General features: G+C 44.1%; 1 protein-coding gene across 1 annotated transcript in view; it reads right to left on the bottom strand.

Annotated features, from left to right (window-relative positions):
- The window catches only part of LRIG1 (leucine rich repeats and immunoglobulin like domains 1), a 92,404-nt gene that overhangs the window by 49,354 nt on the left and 24,007 nt on the right, over window positions 1-19,043 (bottom strand). Inside the window, exons 2-3 of the mRNA XM_054387592.1 lie at window positions 5,589-5,660; window positions 606-680 (exon numbers count right to left, since the gene is read on the bottom strand). Of these exons, the coding sequence (XP_054243567.1) occupies window positions 606-680; window positions 5,589-5,660 (147 nt within the window). The remainder of the gene's footprint in view (window positions 1-605; window positions 681-5,588; window positions 5,661-19,043) is intronic.

The following is a 19,043-nucleotide window of genomic DNA, read 5'->3' as shown; positions in this document are numbered from 1 at the left end:
TCAGCATCTTCAACCTGAGGTCCTTGGTGGCAGATACACAAGGGCTCTCAGGTGTCTAACACTTCTGCAGGCACACAAACTACCAATGTCAGGAACTTCAAAGCTGCTGCAGGTCTAACCTTACAATCACCAGTCTCTCAAAAGGAGGGGAAAAAAAAAAAAAAAAAAAAACAGAGATGGAAAGAGATCATAAAAACAGGTCTGGAGTGAGTTCCCTGAAACATTAAGAGGAAAAAAGGAAATAAGCAGCAAAGGGCCAGGGGCAGGCGAGATAAAAGCAAAATTATATATGCCTTTAATGTCACAAGTATGACAATGTTTGAAATGCAAAGGTAGATAAAAAAAAAAGTTTTACTCAATATGCAACTAACCTCTGGAGTTTACTGACCTCAGTTACTACTAACCATAAGCACAACATTAATTGAGCTCAACCTCACCCAAATCACACAACTTCAGAAGATGTTGGCACCTTAATTAAGAAACAAACACAAGAATGAAATGTGAAAAGTCAGCAGAAGGGGGTGTGACACACAAAACTTAGGTGGCAGGAACTAAACCTACTGCACCAACAGCCCAAAGAGCCCAGAGAGGCAGCTGTGACTTACAGGTAGAGGAAGCGGACATTGGCAGCAGCAGGTCCCAGGGAGGGAATGGCGGTCAGTTCGTTGTTGTTCAGTCGCCTGCAACAAACAAATTCATTGTTGAAACGAACAGCCTCAAACAAAGCATGTGGGAGCAGTGGACAGCTGTGGCCCTTCTTATCCAACCCCCTGACTCTGCAGGAACACTGAGATTTTGGCAGAAGCCTCCATCTCAAGTGGTTTGTCTGGGGGGTCTCCCTGATGGTCCTGCCTTATCACCCCAATCCTTTAATAAATGGGAGTGACTCTAACAAGAGCTGTAGTATCTTCTTTATAAAAGCAAGGCCTTTTGTCCCTATCCACCCATTCCTTTAAGTGAAGTCAAGTACCACCAAGGAAGGCAGTGTACCACAGCTCTCCATCAGCCTGAGTTTCCACAGTCCTTACAGAGCCAACTCTGAGACAGGAGACTGCACCCATGGCCATAACACAGCCAGATCCTGCTGCCTCAGGACAATGAACTGAGCTCCTTCCCCAAGCAGCAGCCCCCACCCATGACAGGCCACGGGGGCCCAGCACGGTGTCATAGTGGTGGGGAATGGCAGCCTCAGGCTTCCACTCCACACCAAGCTACACACTGGAAATGCCACAAGGGCAGCCCCACAACGCCTGCAACACAAAAAAAAAAAAAAAAAAAAAAAAAAAAAAAAAAAAAAAGGTGCTGGGCACAGTAATGCCACCAAAAACAAGTGACCTGCTCCAGCCAGGCAGCTGGAGAGCACCATGCAGCCACCCTGGGGCTAATGGCAATTGCAAATGGGGCCCTATAATTCTGGAAACCTGGGTACAAAAAGGTCCCCTTCAATGGCCTAATGTTTGAAGTGTTTTTCTGACTGAAAACAGATCCTTGCCATGTGACCAGCTCTTCCTTGGTTTAAAGAGCCCTTGTTTGTATGGTGAATTAGTCAATTAATTACTGTAACAGTCGCTTGTCTGGCTGCTTGAAAATTACCTAATTTCTTAGCCATCTTGCCTGCTCCCCCCGCCCCATCGCCACATGCTGAAGCAATTAGAGCTGAGCCCCTGCCAGGCTGAGCCCAGCAGCACACGGAGGCTCCCCAGGACCCCCAGCCACCTTCGATCAGCTATTGCTTGAGGCAGAGCCTCACTGGATCTCTCTCCAGTGCCTGCCTTTAAACTGATCCTCTTCTGCAGGGGCTCTGCAAGGGGATCCTGAAAAGAACGCAACTGGCTTGCGAGATGCAGAATATCCCACAGCAGTCAGGGGAGCACTGCACTGATGAGATGTGCTAAATCATGGGCATGAGCTGGGGCAATCCTAAAGAATCAGGGGGCTTAGGAATTTTTTTTTCCTTTAAAACTTTTTTTGGCAGGTGGGAGAGAACAGTGATACATCCATCACAGAACTTCCTTCTGACTCCTCCGAGAGCAGGCAAGGTATTTGATTTCACAAGTTGTTCCAGGCACTGCTGGGATAAAAGCTTTCCTCAGCCTCAGCTCTGCCTCTGACATCATAGCCATACCTCAAAAATGTAAGGGAAAAGAAGCCAGATGCATTGCAATTCACCAATGAGCTCCACTCTGCAACTAAAAGCTTCTTGCTGCTCATATTACAGCAAGGTCTAGAGCTTTCAGAGGTACAAAACAAGAGGGAAAGAGCATTAAAATGCTTATGTTTGTGCCATGTTTTTATTAACATCCAGCTGAGCATCTTTTTGAAAGGCAAAGGGAACAGGAGAATTAGGCCCAGCCTCCACTAACCTGGGTCAGCTCTGGTTATGTAGCTGTAACACCAACCAGTGTCTAACAACTGGTCAAACCCTCCTCTGACGTAAGTGTGACTTTCATACATCAGCCTGCTGTCAGGTCAGCAGTCAGCCAGAAGTGGTTCTCCCACCTCATTTGCTCTCTTGGCTTACAGGCACCAGTTGCTGATGCAGAGGAGACAGCCAAGTTTGGTACTTGTCTGGGATTTCCCTCTCATCTTCTCTCATGTAAAGGCATTTAAAAAAAAAACAAAAGTAGCACAAAACCCCCCAAACAGAACAGCTAGGCTCAACAAATTTAAACTTTCCATCTCCTTTCTCCTCTCCAGCCCTCCCCCTTGATGACATGAACCTGCTGCTTCTGGATGCTAAGGCAGAGGAGGACCACACATATAAAATATTTACAGTCCAGTTGCCAGGCTGGTGTCAAGCTGAAATGGAGCCTGCTCAAAAATAGCACAGCTCTCCAGAGCTTTCAGTGAAAGGCATTTTAGAAAATAAAAGGTGAGTTGTTTGGAGAGAAATTTTAGCAGTTACTACCTCTCTGTTACAAATGAACTTGGAAGACTTGAGAGCCATGCAACCACCACTTTCATAGATCTCATGATCCATATGACCTGGGGAAACCCAAGAAAGGACCTCAGGACCTACCCCACAACAGCACCCTCCATCCCACCTTTTCAACCAAGATATAAGAAAGGATGGAGTCCAGGGGGTTGTCATTAGATGGAGCCACCAAAGGGGATGAGAGAAAGCATTAGGTGTCCTGAAGGAAACTAATGTCCCACTTTAATCCCTACCACCTCAGCACAAAGCAATTTATTTCAGAACATATGGGACCATGGGTTTCAGATCACTTTGAGCCACTATGTTTCATCCTTAAATTTAAGGAAAAAGACATGTCAAACAATAATAAACAACCCACAAACAACTGCCTAAACCCAGGGGAAGGAAAAAGTGTAGGGTGAGTACAGCTATTATTACAATCGAAACAAAGCAAAACAGAGCATTGAAGATAAGCTATAAAGTTTACATCTTTTGGTTTGCTGACATTTTCCTAGAATCAAGGGAAAACAAAAGGTTTTCAAAATATATCACACTAATTATCCACATTCAGAGAGAGACAGATTTGAGCCTCATCTACAGTGCTCAGGAACCACAGGCACTGTGTTTGAAGCATCATGGGAGGTTTCAAGTCTTATCAATGCATCTATTATTTGGGGCAATCTCTTTCCCTGAGGGTGACTTGGTTTGCCCAGCACAGTGCACACAGCAAAACACTGACTTGCTCTCACAGCGTGCCACAGCATGATGCTTATTTCATGAGTGTTTGTAAAGTGCTTAAAAAAAAAAAAAAAGAAATCAGAAAGGAGATGCTCTGGCAGTACAGATGTGGTTCTCTTTGTGAAATGCAGTTTATTTCGGTGGTCTGTGGGTTAGCTGCTATTCAAAAGCAAGAAAGATTGGTAGATAGGGCTTTTAACAGAGCTTCTCCCTCACACTTTCCAGGGCCTGTCTTCCAGGCTCCACTCCAGTGCTCTGCCTCCCATTTCTGACTGCTCCCTTTCCCTCCTACTCACTCCCCTGCTCTCCCTTTTTCCTAACCCTGCCTTTCTGACACAGCAAGCAGCTCTTATCTGCAGCATTACTCTGCAGGCAACAGTGCTTACCTCCCCTGACATCTTTTTTTAGTAGCTGACTGTTCAGTGCATGGCTTGTCCTGATCTGGAAGCATGCTGCACTTTGCACAGGGAGCTCCCTGCCCAAGGAATCAGAATTTCTCAGTCCCACACTGCTCCCTGAAGTTGCATGCCTTCAGGCATTTCCACAAATAAAAGCTATTGCTAAGCCAGAATCATGTTAGGATAATTCTAAGGTCTCATGGGATCAGGGCTGCAATTCTCCTCTTTAAGCTCAGAGTAATTTAAGGCTTTCCACAGTTTAAAGAAAAGTTGAGAAAACAGATCATACAGGCAGCATTTTGCTGGCCTGCATCACTTTCTCTCCCCTTCCTAGGGCAATCGTGATGAACTGATGTCAGAGCACTGCAGTCACTCCTGTGATGCATATTCCTCACTTAATCATGACCCTTAGCAAATTCCTACAATTAGTGTAAGCAGTGGAGCTAGAGGCAGTCAAGGCCAGGGGAGAGATGCTACTTTAATCACCTTGGTCCAATGCTGCAGCCATCAGTCCTGCTGGACTCCCACTGCAACAAAAGCTTTCCCTTATTTAACAATCTGGATCTGGCCCCTCCACAAGCCCCAGAGGGGACAAGAGAAAAATGCATGATATACAGAGCGAAGTATTGTTTCTGAAAGGAAATGTTTTGTTTTGTTTTTTGCCTAGTCTCCCACGAGGCATCAGTAGCTCTTCAAACAGAGCCCAAACCTCAAGTATGCCAGCGATTCGACATCCGAGTACGAGCTCGTTACCTCAACCCACTGCTTGCCATTTTAGTCACTTTCATTTTTCAAAGTCCCAAATCGGAGCTCCTGGAATCACTGGGAACAGCTGACAAGGCAGCTTCTCCACACATTTACACAGATCAGGAGCTAGGAAATCCTACAAATCCCTAAACGATTTTTTTTACCAGCAACAGGAAGTCTTGCACAGCCACTCAGACCTTCAGCAGCTCCTGCTGCTGAGCAGCACAAGACAGCTCTGCTGTTTTAGCCTCTCCTAGCAGACTTCAAACAAAAGTTGTTCTGGTTCCAAAAGGAGCAGAAATGTCTGAGAGAGGAGGAGACACAGCTAAGTGCTTTGTTATCCACTACACTACAGCTTTGTTTCCTGGGGGATTTGGGTTAGGTTAGCATCAGGTATCACAATCCAGGGTGTTCTGCCTTGCTTCAGGGTTATCCTTTCAGCAAGGAGCTTTGTGTGTATGTTCAGGTATGTTAGCTGAACTGCTCCCTCAGAGCGTTGCACAACACTGAGGGAGGCAAACTCCAATGATTTCCAATAACAGCTATGCTGTTTTAATTGGGATGTTGTGTTCTGCTAATTGATTGGTTTATAAAAAGAAAGAAGTCAAACAACAACAAAGAAAACCAGCACAGGTGGGATATGGAGGAAAAAGAAACCTCCACATTGAGTCAGAGCTGCTCATTCAAGTTAGCTGAAGAAAGGTACTGTCTTAAGAAACTATATACCATTTCCTTCTGGCCCACAAGCCACCCTGGCAAAACACAATTAAAACCTTTGAAAGAATACTTACACTTCCTGCAGGTTCGACAGCTCTGCAAAGGCAGAAGGATCAATCTCTGTCAACTTGTTGTAGCTCAGGTTTCTGTTAAAGTAAGAGACAGGGGGATCAGCACAGTGCAGTTACTGTGGCTCAGCAAAACAGTCTTAATTATTCTGAATTGCACTGGATGGGTGAGCTGTTTGGGTTTTCTTTTTTTAATCAAAAGCATTTAAACATATCAGAGTGGCATGTCTCTGCTGAACATGAGTGAATGAGCTTAGTTCCATGATCTAAATGTTATCCAGCTCCAAGATTTTCTTTTTCTTCTGCTGCATTAGTGTGGTTTTAATTTGTCTTTATATTACACAATCACATTTATTATTCTTCTATTGGTTATTCACAACCACAAAACTAATCACAGATGAATAGGGTATTTCCTGACAAATTAAAGTCTGAACTGAAACAATCAACAAACCTTCTGCTAAATATTTTATAGCTGTATTCACACAGAGTGTTTTCTTATTACCATATTACATACAAAATACATGCACAGGTATGTCTACTTATGATGTGTAAATATCATATATTTTAGGTTTCCTAACAAGATAACACCTTTTTTTTTTTTTAATCAGCAATTAGAGCTTTCAGACAGTCTTGCAGTAGCATACCCTTTGGTCCTCAACACCACCACTCTGACTACCCAGCAAACCAAATGTAGATCATATTATAGCACTTCACGGGCAAATGGCAAAGAGGTTGTGCTGCAAACATTCTGGTGGGAGAGCAGACCTGCCTCACAGGATGTCCCTGTCTAGAAATACAGTCAGAGCTCAACATGCTTCTGGAAGAAACTGTGTTGTTTACTGAAGACAGCCACCAGACAAGATAATGCAAATTAAGTACCAGCCCTGAAAACTACAAAGAAGAGTCTTGCCATGCTCTGCTGTAGCTCAACGGCAGAGTCTTCTCTCCAAGATATGCACCATGAGCACACTGCACACAACAGGTCAAACCTGCAGCTAGAGGCTCACCAGGAGAACACAGATCAATTAAGACCAAGTGACTAATGACGTGGAAATTAACAAATGGCTTAATTAACGTGATGTATGCAAAGGTGGCATGGTCCTGTGAATGTGTAATCTAAAGGAGGGGGAGGAGGCAAATTGATGGGTGGTAGCAGAAAAGCAACCACAGTAAGTTGTAAACAAATCATGAGGGGGACCTACTTCAATTTTACCCTGCTCCACACCCTGCTCTAGGATATTATCCTGAGGAAAACTCAACCCTCCTGTCTCCTCTGCAGGGAGGTTACACCCTCTTACTGCACCTCTGAACATGACCCAAAAGATTCATGGTCTGATTTCAGGTAAGCCTTCAAACATTCAGCTGCTTATTCAAACCATCAAGCCAGTCTGACAAGAAAACTAGCCAGCCTTCCCTGTTTGGAGTATTTTCTTTGTTTTAAACCCGTGCCCACAGAACTCAAGCAGATCTGGAGCCTAAACAGGTAAGCAGCACCTAAGTCACTGAGGCACCTACTGAACTTTTACCCATGCTACACGACTCAACAGCTGAGGGACACAGAAAAAGGGCAGCTGCCAGAAGAGCATAGACAGACCTCCTATTTCAGGGGCTTGTGCTAACCCACTGTACTTTCTGGCAACGAAAAGAGAAATCGAAGCAACGCTGACAAACACCAAGACTTGAAAAGCCTACAAAGCTTAACAATTTTGCATGGTTAGCAGGAAGCACTGAACACCTCTTTTGAGCTAAAAAGTAGTTATTGATCACCTGCCCTCCAAGAATGCATTAATGGTAAGTCCTCAAAGCATTCCTCTGGATGCAGGAATCATCCAATACTTCTCACATACACCCTGTTCCCCACCATTTCAGAGCAGCTAGCTCTGGAGACAGTTCTTGCCTGAAATGTTCAATATTTTGCCAATATCTGCCATGAAGGAAGGCTCCATAAATCAACAACACAGGCTGGCTCTTCACAGAATCTAGACCTGAAGCCACAAGAAGCATCTAGGTTTAAAATACGCTGTCCTGTAAGCCCCTACTGTCTTTTAAAAGACTCAAGAGACCTTTAAATCAATACCAGCCTACAGCAGATATCCATTTCACTATGAACTCAAAGGCATTCATCTAAATAAAAGTCAAACTGCAGTTTAAACTCAGAGTGCATTTGAAAGCCAAGTCCATATTCATAGCACAATTACAAATTAAAGTGCAATTTGCCCACAGATTACATTACTTTTTTTTTTAAACCACACAGCAAGATCACGTTGGGGCTTGTCACTGCCTGATGTATACATAAAAAAGAAAATATAACAGGTAATGTCCTACAGGCTCAATACAATAAAGCTGCCACAGAAACACTAGTGACAAACTGCAAAGAAGAAATACAACCACAATCATGACCATGCAAGAATCAGTTTTCATGTATTTCTATGCCTTCTGCTGCTGCAAGTCTTTGAATTTCTTAATATATTTATTCTCAATACATTCCTCTGCAGTAGGCTAAGAGCCTACTTTTCATATCAAGCACTGAGAATCACAGGCACCAAAGCAACCCTTGTCAAAGGGACCAGATCCCGGTCATAGCCAGTGCTCAAGCACTAAGTGATGCTGTCATGGATCTCAGAAGTTCCCAAGTGAAAAAACAAGGTCTTCATGAATTAAAGGATTTCATGGCCATAGTTTAACATCATCCAAAGTGACTTTCTGATTACTGTTACTGCCATTCAAGAAGTCTGAACACCAAAGCCATTATACAAGTAGCTGTCTCCTCTGGTATCACAGTAATTTACCTACTCCAGCAGCAGGAAGGCTTTCTCTAATGGTTGCTGCAGAAATAAAAGTGAACTCCACCTTCTTGTATGCCAAAGTTCAGTTCTCCCCACACTACCTACTCCAACTGCCAATTATCCTCACCAAACACTGTTCAAAAAAGGTAACGAAATGAAATAGAGTCAGTGCAAAACAAACAGGAAACTTGAAATTAAATAGATACATCAAATTAAATTGCTTACTCCCTATCTGAGACTGGCTGCTTTTTAACATACATCAAAATGATCAAAAACTTCTAGCTCAAAGTGATCCCAGAGGTGATCAAGGGAGGAGATTCCCAGAACTCAGATCCCCTCACTAGACAGTATTTGGCATGCCAGTCACAGTATTCAAATGAGAGAATGAATTAATGTGCTCCAGTAGATAAATCATTGGGACTGGGAGTCAGGAAACATTCAGCTATTCCTGGCTCTTTTAATCTCCTGCTGGGTGACCGGGTCATGTCACATCACCTCTCCAGAGCTTTTGTTTCTACAGCTACCCTTTGTCTGTCTTGTCTATGTAGACTGTAAATAACATTGAGATAGGCATTGTCTTGGTTTGCCCAATCTTGACAAAATGAGACCTCAATCTTGATTGGGCTCCAGCAATGCAAATAAAGAACTCAAAACTTGATGTCATGGGCGGGCATGATACTCTCCCACCACTAAGCAGAGGTCCCCAATGTACATCAGAGTAAGAAGCGTTGCAGAGGGTACAACACCCCAACCAACTTGGCATCTCCAAGCTGAGTGGGCCAGAAATGCAGGCTGGGTGGAGATGCCAAACCTGGGAGGCACAGCTGCCCCATTTCTGAAAACTGTCCCATTTCTGCTTTCTCATAGCTAAGGACATATTTCTTCAAGGAGCTCTTTGATCTGATGCCACAATAGCTCACTGACCTACGTTTCTTTATCAGTATTCTAAAATGTCTTCTTCAAAGAAAAATAGCCTTCCAAACCCAAAACCAAAAAGACTGTCCTCTCCCAAATCAGCACTCCCTTAAAAGTTATTTCAGGTGCTGAACATTTCTTCCAAGTGACAGTTTATTAAGCATCATCTATTGTTTCTTCCTTGTTGAAGCTAATCTGAAGTTTATGGGGGTTCTTCAACTTTGTTTTGGCTTAATGGCATGAAAAGTGTTCTGCACATTATTTATCCATTACATACTTCAAATCTTCCTGGTATTGACTAATCCAACAATGCAGGGTTTTTCCCCTCCTGTCACAAAGATGGTCATGATCAGGAACTCAGAGCCTGTTGAACCAATACAGGAAGGGCCCTGTTCTGTCTATTCATCCATTCCAGTTTCTAAATAAGAAAGCAGTGTTTGCTCTTAGTTAGCATTGGGAGAGTGGCACTGTGGATCACTGCACACTGCAAAGACTGAATGGAAAGCCTTGTTAAATAACCAGGTATGCAGCCTGCCTTGAAACCACCTCCTGAAAGTAATAATGCTGTGACAAAGAGCCCTGCTTGCCAGCAAGAAAGGATTGGTCAGCTCTTTGAACCATGAGATGCCAACCCTGCCTCCTTGGGCAAGGTGCAGGGCAGACTGGGAGTTCACACAGAAGTTTTGGCTCTGCTTTGGGAACTTGACCAGGCACAGAGAAAAGTCATCTCACTTTGGAAAAGGGAGATGCCTGGCTGGCTTGTCAGACAAAGGAACAGAGATATATGTGGCTCCTGGTCTCCACTCACCATGATGATAGCGAGGTGAAGGTTTCCGACCCTTACATCAAAACCATTTATCTGTCAGCACGGAAGATGATGTCAAAAGCGTTTCTGCACCTTTTGATGACAGGCATTGGAGAAAAGGAGGATGGCTCAAAGTCCTGCCACTGCCAACTGTGGCTTTCATTAAACACTTTGTCAACCATTGTCATAACATAACTTTTCATTGCTCCTGCACAAAAGGGAGCTGAGGGCCCAGAACAATTGAGCCCTGCAATAGAAATTCCTCTGGCTAATCTGTCGAAAGATAGCTGCCTAGTCTGCAGCTTACTGAATAGGCACCATCCTCTTCCCACATGTTTGTAGATGGCTTTACAGCACTGGAATGGAGGCCCCATGCACACTTGACTGGGTATGAAAAGCTTGGCTGCAGCTGAATTAGCTTGGGGATGGGGGCTGGGGAACAAGAGAAGGAACATACTGCCCATGCTAAAAGTACACAGCTGTGCAGGGATGAAAGCACACTCAAATTTCTCTTTTAAACAAGCTTGTGAGCTCCCAGAGAGATGGCAGAGTTCTTGTGAGTAGTACAACAGCAAAACTTACACTGGAACACAAAGTGATCAAAGAGACTGCAAAGATTCAGGTGGTTGTATGGACTGTAAGGACAGAAAGAATCAGCTTCAGTCCGTTTTTAAATTTCTGTGCAGAGAACAAGTCCAAGATCTACTCTCATGAGGCAGGAACAGCCAAACAGCTACTGTAGGTAATAACAGCTACCCACAGCTGCATTGCTGGGCAATACCTTCCCCTCAAGTGGGATTTTTTCAGTTCCCTCCAAAACAAATGGCCACTAAATGCAGTTAAGCCACCACAGTGATAGGAGTCAGAAGGAGCTTTGCCATACTAGACATGCAATCCTTAATTACATTCTAGAGGATTTCTTGCAGATTCTTTTCAAGTGGCTGGTGTCCTGCCAGAAGCTGAGACTCCAGGAAATCACTCACCCAACCCACCACAACCATTCCTGGGTTTCCTTCGACTCTGCCTGCTAAACCGATAGAACACCACAGGTTCTTACACCCCTCTGCTCCCTCATCACCCTCACCTCTATTCCACTGCTCCACAACTCAGCATAACAGTTCTACTGTCAACAGGGACAAAGAACAGAAATACTTCTTTGATGAAGGATGCCTGAAGGGCTCTGCACGCACACTATGGCTTGCAGTTCATCTAGCCTCAGGCATGTGCTCTCACACTGCTGAGCAATACTTGGACTGCCTGGGCTGTGAAGCCTCTGGGATACTCACATTTAAGGGGGTGGGCTACAAGAGGGGCTAAGAGAAGGGACACTGCTGGGGCACAGAAATGTCCCACGCCAAGCAGCAGCAAAAGTTACCTCATTAAAGGAGGTAAGAGCAGCACACAGCATACCAGAGAGGTGAGCTGCTTTAAGTGCTTTGAAGAAGACAGGACTGCAGGACATGGAAAGGACAAGCAGCAGCCACATGGGTGAAGCTGTGCCCCATCACTGAGAGGTCCTGTTAGCAGCTAAGCGAATGTGCTCACTCAGGCTTTACTTATGCCCTAGCTCAAATTAGCAACAGCAGCATCATATTAGCTTGGGTTAACAGCCTGCTCATATAAGGGGCTTTATGTGCAGAAGGGAGTCAACTTAAGGGCAACCTCAAGCCATAATATGAGTTAATTTGACAGTGAAGACAAACTTTGAGAGGTCATCCAGACACCAAGAAAACTGCATCATGAATCACTCTCAGTCATGACCAGCAATACTGTCTAAAGGAAATTCCTGTAGCATGATCACCAAAGAATCAATACCACACTGATTCCAGTAGATGCATGTAGTCATTAATGCAAAGAATACTATTCAAAACCACAACACTCAGCAGCATTGTGCTGGAGTGCAATTTAATTTAGCATGTGGTTGATACAGTTCAAGGAATTAAGGAATTATCTTCTCATCTTCATGTAAATTTCAGGGACACATTCTTAGCCCTAGCCCCTCCTCCTGCTCTGCCACGCTCTGCTTATGAGCACAGAGACCACACATCTGGCACATGAAGGCATCTGGGTGTACAACATTGGTAGGCGACCACCAGAGCTGATCTGCTCACAGAAGGCTGCAACAAAAATATCTCCATCATTGCTGGCTCCCCAGTTCCCACAGGTAACCATGCTCTTGATGACTGAGGAAGGGCAGGAGCCCTTTGCAGGAGCATTGTGTAAAACTACATTTGCTGCAGGAGCTTCTCCATCTCCTGCAAGAAGGAACTTTTTTTGCAGGCTTATTTCTCTCTAAAAAGGGCAGTGTCAGGTTTTTTTTTTTTAGGCCTTGTTCAGTTTACACAAATGTGTTTTGACAAACCTTTGGATTCTATTTCTTCCTATTTTAATAACCTGAGCAAAACTAAAGTGAAGTTCTTTTCTGCTTTTTTATTTCGCTTGGAAGATAATTTCCTCCAAACACCCCAAATGTTTTATTTGTTTAAAGGAAGAAAGACTATCTTCAGCTTAATCTACATAATCACACACATATGCAAGTACACCACAACAGATGTGTGAAGTAGTTAGGTTGCTCAGGCCCTTACAGACAGACCTCTTGCTATGGCTTTGCTGCATCAGGAGACACACGAAGACACTCATTTCACCACGGCTTCATCGTGGTCCACTGGACTTTCTCATTATTTCAACTACCCCATGCTCCAAAAAAAAAAAAAAAAAAAAATAAGTGAGGCTTCAAGAACTGAAGTAATTTGAAAGTCATCCAAAAGCCCCAATGACAGAGGGAGGACTGTGAGCCCTTATCACTGCAGACAATCCCACTGGCTCTGGCAGCACTTGTGGCTGGGGATTTACACAGCCTTCCCATTTGCAGGGGACCTGCACAGCATTCCCCTTTTGGGGAGAGGCAGCAGTCAGTAGGGACCCAAACCAACAGAAGATGGCAGGACAAAGCATGCATAAATGACAAGGTATTCAACAACACTCTGGGCTTCTGAAAACAAATTCTAGCTGCAGCCACATAGCCTGCAGTTACTGAGGCTACAAACCCTGCCATTAGGATTGCATGTTCCTCTGCTCCTAATCAGAGAGCCCAGTCAAAGGCAGCATTGTACACAGCAAATAGGGAACGCTGCAAGAGTTACAGCAGGCAGAATTTAATTGCAGCAATTTTTCACTTTATTTGCTGCTTCTAGTAAGCTGCACTGCCTGAAGGAGACTGATCCTCTCCAAAACACATTAAGCCACCAGCTGCCAGGATTGTCTGAAAGCAAAACACATTTCAAAAGGATATATAAACAAAAATAACTATACTTAACTTAAAGCAATCCTGGTTTGCCACCTGCGACAGGTAAGTTAGAAGGAGCAGCAGGATGTGGAAGTCTTAAGTCACAAAATTCCACCCTTCTTCCATCCAGACACCCACAGGATTCGTTTTAATAAAAGTGTGCTCCCTATTATCCTGAGAAAAACATATCCTAAAACCAAAACCCTGCAAGTTCTTTGCTCCACTTTGTAAGAGCAAACTTACCTTTATCTACTTTGACAAAAACTTTCCTTCTTCATGATTTCATCTCCACACAGCAGAGCAGACTGTCTAAAACCACTGAAGCAAGGGCTGGAGGCCTAGCTCCAGCAAAATACTCACAAAACAAATTGCTCCTGCTTCCATCACCACCGGGTTTCTTCAGCAAATCAATAGAGGCCATGACTTCTTTACTAACATTTTCAATTAAGGTTCCCCACTGTGTATTCAACATACTAAACCAATTTATTGAGGATTAACAGCTACATAATTTACTATACATGTCTGCCTCAGGACAACTGCTAAGCCTGCATTACCTGATTACAAAAGCTACATTGATAGAGCAGTTAAGAGCTAGTTAGTTTCAAAAATTGCTACTTCTGCTAAGTAAATATTTTCATCTGAAAGTTGTGCAATTTTTCACAAGCACTCACAGCAGATAAACCATGTTAAACCTTTGGCTTTTTCAGATGCTTGGAAAGACCCACAGCAATATGTTTAACTGCTGGCAGCCTAACCTTACCACCACATGACTTTGCAAAATCCAGCTGTGGGTTACAGGTCGAGTGCAGATGAAAAAATACAGAAACTCCTCAAACACTGCTCAGAAAAGCTTCCATGATTTAAGAAAACATCTAAGGTCAATCATTCAATAACATCCAATAACCCATATTTTAAGACATATTTTCTTCTAAAATACTTGTAACATGCTCTGGTCTCTTTGGCAATGTGAGTGGTTTCAATAATGGCCACAAGCATTTTTGGTAAGCTCAGAGCACTAAACTAGCCAAGAAAATATTTTTCCACTTCTCCAGCACCAGTTCATTTATCAGATACATGAATACAATAACTATACCAGTGGGCAGAGCATTCATGATGGCACTGATCAGCAGTTCCATGCTTGCACGTAATACACACCTGGAAGTGAAAGCACTAAACCCTGATGCTGAAGTTCCAGAACACAACTGAAATCATCCCTTGGAGGAACCCACGACAAGCAGAGCTCAGTCATGCCTGGTCCAGTGGCAGCATGAGGCACAGGACCACACAGCCATGCCAGAGCACAGCCTGGTCAATTATTAATGGTGGGGAGAGGGCAGGCAGTGCTTGCTTCATTCTCTCGTGGTTCTTCTCATTAATAGCTAATCGTGAAGGATTGATCTTCCCCAAAAACACACCCACTTGGAAGTGGCACAAAGGGGTATTTGTGTGCCAGTTAAAACCAGTCAGGCAAAGGGCTGTAAAATTAAAGTCTTAGAAAAATAGCACGCAGATTTTTTCTGCTACTTGGGCACAGGGGCTCACTAGCTTGCTCTTGCCTCTCCTGCCCTTGACACTGCTTTTTATCATCACAGAGAGCAGCTGCATCACCTCCTACCCTTGTGGGAAAGCCAAGAGATTTCTCAGAGAGAACCACTGCTCTCTAGTTCTCCATCAGCCCAGGCTGGCCACACTGCACCACTCTTTCACTGGTGGCTGCTCCTCATCAGCCACCAGTGCACCTGCTCTGCTGTCACCTAAGAAAAATCTCAGCAGATACATTGACCTGAAGCTCTGTCTCATTAGATATGCTGCTGAGTTTAAAAAGCTAACCGACCAAAGCTGCCAGCTCAGCTGCCAGCTCAGCTGCCAGGACACAGGCAGTGGTCATCCCTCCCAGCTCTGCTCCTTTCCTCCCACTTGGTGACAAAGCTCCACTTTCACAAAACACCCAGAAAACTCTTCAGCTTTGTACAGTGGAAAAAAATCCACTCCTGATCCAGCTAGCTGGTCTCCTTGCTATACCCACCATATACTTACTCAGTTTTAAATCCAAGGACACACTGTGCACTTTTCAATGCCATGGGTTGAAACCGAGTGACTGCCCAAAACTAAACACCTTGTGTGTGAAAAGGAACGATGTATAGAACCTCAAATCATCAGCTAAAGCTCTAGTTACCTACAGGGCAGTCAAAGGCTGGCAGCACTGCACGGTGCAGGGCCAGCTCTAATCCCCTGGAGGTGTGAAAAACACATGGCAGACAGGTCTCCATTTTCAGTGTAAAAATAGTTGTGCTTTGTAATAAAGAACAGCATTTTAAGGGCAAAACATGAACATTTTAAGATAAATAAACCTAAGCTGGCCATCCTGGTTGGATGTGTGTGGTTTACACAGGCATCCACCCTCTCTCCTTTCAAGTAATCAATGTCCAATCATAATGCACTTTCATTCCAAGCACTTTTGTATTGCCAATAAAGCACCAAGCAATTTAATGGATTTCTAACCCCAAATTGGAAGCTGTACTGCATCCAACTGATTCAATTTGTTCAGTCTTAGAGGAAAGCCTGGAACAAAATACTAGAAATAAAACCACATGCACTGATAACGTTACAGAAATAGATACACCAAGAAGAAAATGTTCTGTCCCTTTTATTTTATCTGACCTCCAACCTGTTTTAATTGACCTTCAAGATGGAAAGGCTGCATTTAAAATTAGTCATTTCCACCTAGATCAAGAGAAATAAAAGCCAAGCTATATATAATGCATTCACTGCAAAACAAGGCAAATAAATCTGCCCTGAAACTACCTTTCAGTTGACAATGAAAAGCCAGAGGATACTTTCAAGTTAATCTACACCATATTTTAGGTCCTGTGCAAAGCTATTTTCCTCAATAAAATCTTCTCTGCACACAGCCTGAAAACAGCAGAGATGGCTTCCTCTACATTCACCTTACCAAACTGTGGCACCTGATGGCAGACAGATGCATTATCTCAAAGGTATAACCAGGAGTTTCCAAATGGTGGTCCACAGTGTACCTCCTGCCAGCAGGAGAAAGCCAGCAAGTCAGCTGCTATTTGATATAGTAAATACTTTCCTTACGTTGATGTGCATGGAAGCAATCACTGTAATTATAATGAGTATTACCTAGAGTATGATACCCCTCCAAAAGATGCTGTTAACTTCACGCCGTGCTATAGGAAGCTGTAGTCCCACCTCGATGTTAAGAGCAGGGCTACCTATCAGAGCAAGCATTCATACTTATGAATGGTTATGGCACAACTAACTCCTCCATTGGTGTTCACCACTGGGACACCAAGATCCAGCAGCAGGACATCAGCAAGGACTTCAAAAGCAGACAAAGCTGGTGCTCAAGTCTCTGTCCAAAGAATGCCACAAAGAAGTCAGGGGAGTGGCTAAATCTATTGCTGCTTTCTATTACATGCCAGTCTTCATGTTCCTTATTACAGCAGAAAGTCACAGACAGAAACATATTCTTGCCTAAATAATTTGCATGTGTACAGGACTGTTTCACCACGTGAATTTACAGACATATGCAGCTCCAAACAAGTATGCTTCCACATGCACACAAGTCACTACATCTACAGTGATGCATGTAGATAGACTTTATCAAGAGAGTTTGGGACTACCATACAGTTTATGACTAAGTTGTGAAGAGTGTCAGTGAAAACCTTCGTTATGCCCTGCTCCAGCACATAATGCCACACCTTTCATAGGGGCACTAATTTAAAAATAATGTTTGAGAGCTCTACAGTTTTTATTGGTCCTATTTTTCAACTCCTCCCACTTACAGGCTTCCTTATTACTGCAACTCAAACTGTAGAGAGACTCAGAGGAGAAGTCAGAGCCAGCTCTTCAAAAGGGCTTGCTCTTCCCAAGCCTTTATATCTCAGGACTAAATGAGTAGGCTGCATAAGAAGCATGGCCAGGAGATTGGTACAATCACCCTTCTCACTTTACTCTGCTGTGGCAAGACTTCACCTGGAGTACTGCATCCAGCTCAGGAGCCCCCAACACAGGATGCACATGGACCTGATGGAGGGCCATGAAAACAAACAGGGGGCTAGAATACCTCTCCTACAAGGTCAGGCTGAAGAAGCTGGCCTTGTTCGGCCTGGAGAAGAGAAGGCTCCAGGGAGACCTAATAGCAGCCTTCCAGTACCTGAAGAAGGCCTTCAAGAAAGCAGGAGAAGGACTGTTTACAAAGGCCTGTAGTGATAGGACAAGGGACAATGGCTTGAAATTAGAGAAGAGTAGATTTAGATTGGATGTTAGGAACAAGTTCTTTACCATGAGGGTAGTGAAACACTGGAACAGGTTGCCCAGGAAGGTAGCCAAGGCCCCATCGCTGGAGATATTCAAGGTCAGGCTCAACAAGGCTCTGAGCAACCTGGTCTAGTAGAGGATGTCCCTGCTCACTGCAGGGGGTTGGACTAAACCTTTGGAGGTCGCTTCCAACCCAAACCATTCTATGATCCTGTGAATTCCCAGGGTTACAACAGCCCTTACTTTCAGTGGCTGTAGCTTTTTGCTCTTCAGGTATCTCAACCTTACAGCAGTCCTAGGCAAGGGGACTCTGGGCAGAACACAGGTGAAGCAGACAGTTAATGAACCCACACTTGCTCCTCCCCACACTCCTTGCTGAGGCACTTGAGCTAAGCTCAAACCCTGCATTAGCAGTCAGGCGCCAGAGCTAAGCACACGTTTCACCTTCAGATCAGGAAGGTATTTTTTCATCTACTTCAAAGGGCTACGCTGGATGGATGCCCTGATTTATTATTCAATGAACTCCCTCAGATTTGTGCAATTTCTCAGCTAAAAGCATCACAGCTAATTCAAAGGGAGGGTCAATGTTATTAAGGTCAAATTGAAGAACAAACTTTTTCTTCCATAGAACTTTATCCTTTCCATGTTGTAAAGGGATGGGAAGGGGAACACTTCCCTATTCTTTTACTATAGGGAGTAATTAAAGACCCAATCTCTTGCAAAACTGCTGGATTCAGAAGGTATTTGGATAAGCTCATCTCATCCTCTTAACTATTTTTACTGGAATCCCACTGCTCAACTTGGCATTTCAGATCACATTTTTTGGTACAGCTACCTTAATTTCTGCCCACCAGAAGGCACATATATGCCTGTGGAGGCTCCAGTCCCAGCTTCAAGCACAGGGAACCCCCTCCATCTGAACAAAGGCTGCAGAGACATTAAAAGGCAGACAGATCCTTCCCTTTTTGCTTTGAACCATCTCACTCAGACACAAGCCAAAGTAGATGCCATCTTAAAACTGCCTGATGGGCCTCTGAAAAATAAAAACTCCCACAAGGAAACTCCACATGGGTGGCCGCCTGGCTGCATTGAAAATAGAAAAGCTAACACTACAATTAGGCCAAGCACAGAAATACCCTTTCGTTCTTCCAAGTGGTCCTTGCAAGCCCAGGCATCATGCCAAGGAGCTCACCATTCACTGTTCACACTGCACCTCTCATGGGGCAAGAGGTACCTTGGCTCCACACCAATGCCTCGTGCTCCAAAAAGCAATTATTTGAAAAACACGAATGCAGCAGGCACTCCCAGGGTTTGTTATTGCATGGGGAGGGCCACAGGTGTACTCACCACTTGGAAACAGGACAACTGTCCTTTTGAGAGTAGGT

Source organism: Indicator indicator, chromosome 15 (assembly GCF_027791375.1).
Source record: "Indicator indicator isolate 239-I01 chromosome 15, UM_Iind_1.1, whole genome shotgun sequence".
In the NCBI taxonomy this organism is placed as follows: domain Eukaryota; kingdom Metazoa; phylum Chordata; class Aves; order Piciformes; family Indicatoridae; genus Indicator; species Indicator indicator.
The sequence above is the reverse complement of the archived record's forward strand: the minus strand, read 5'-3'. Positions and strand labels throughout refer to the sequence as shown.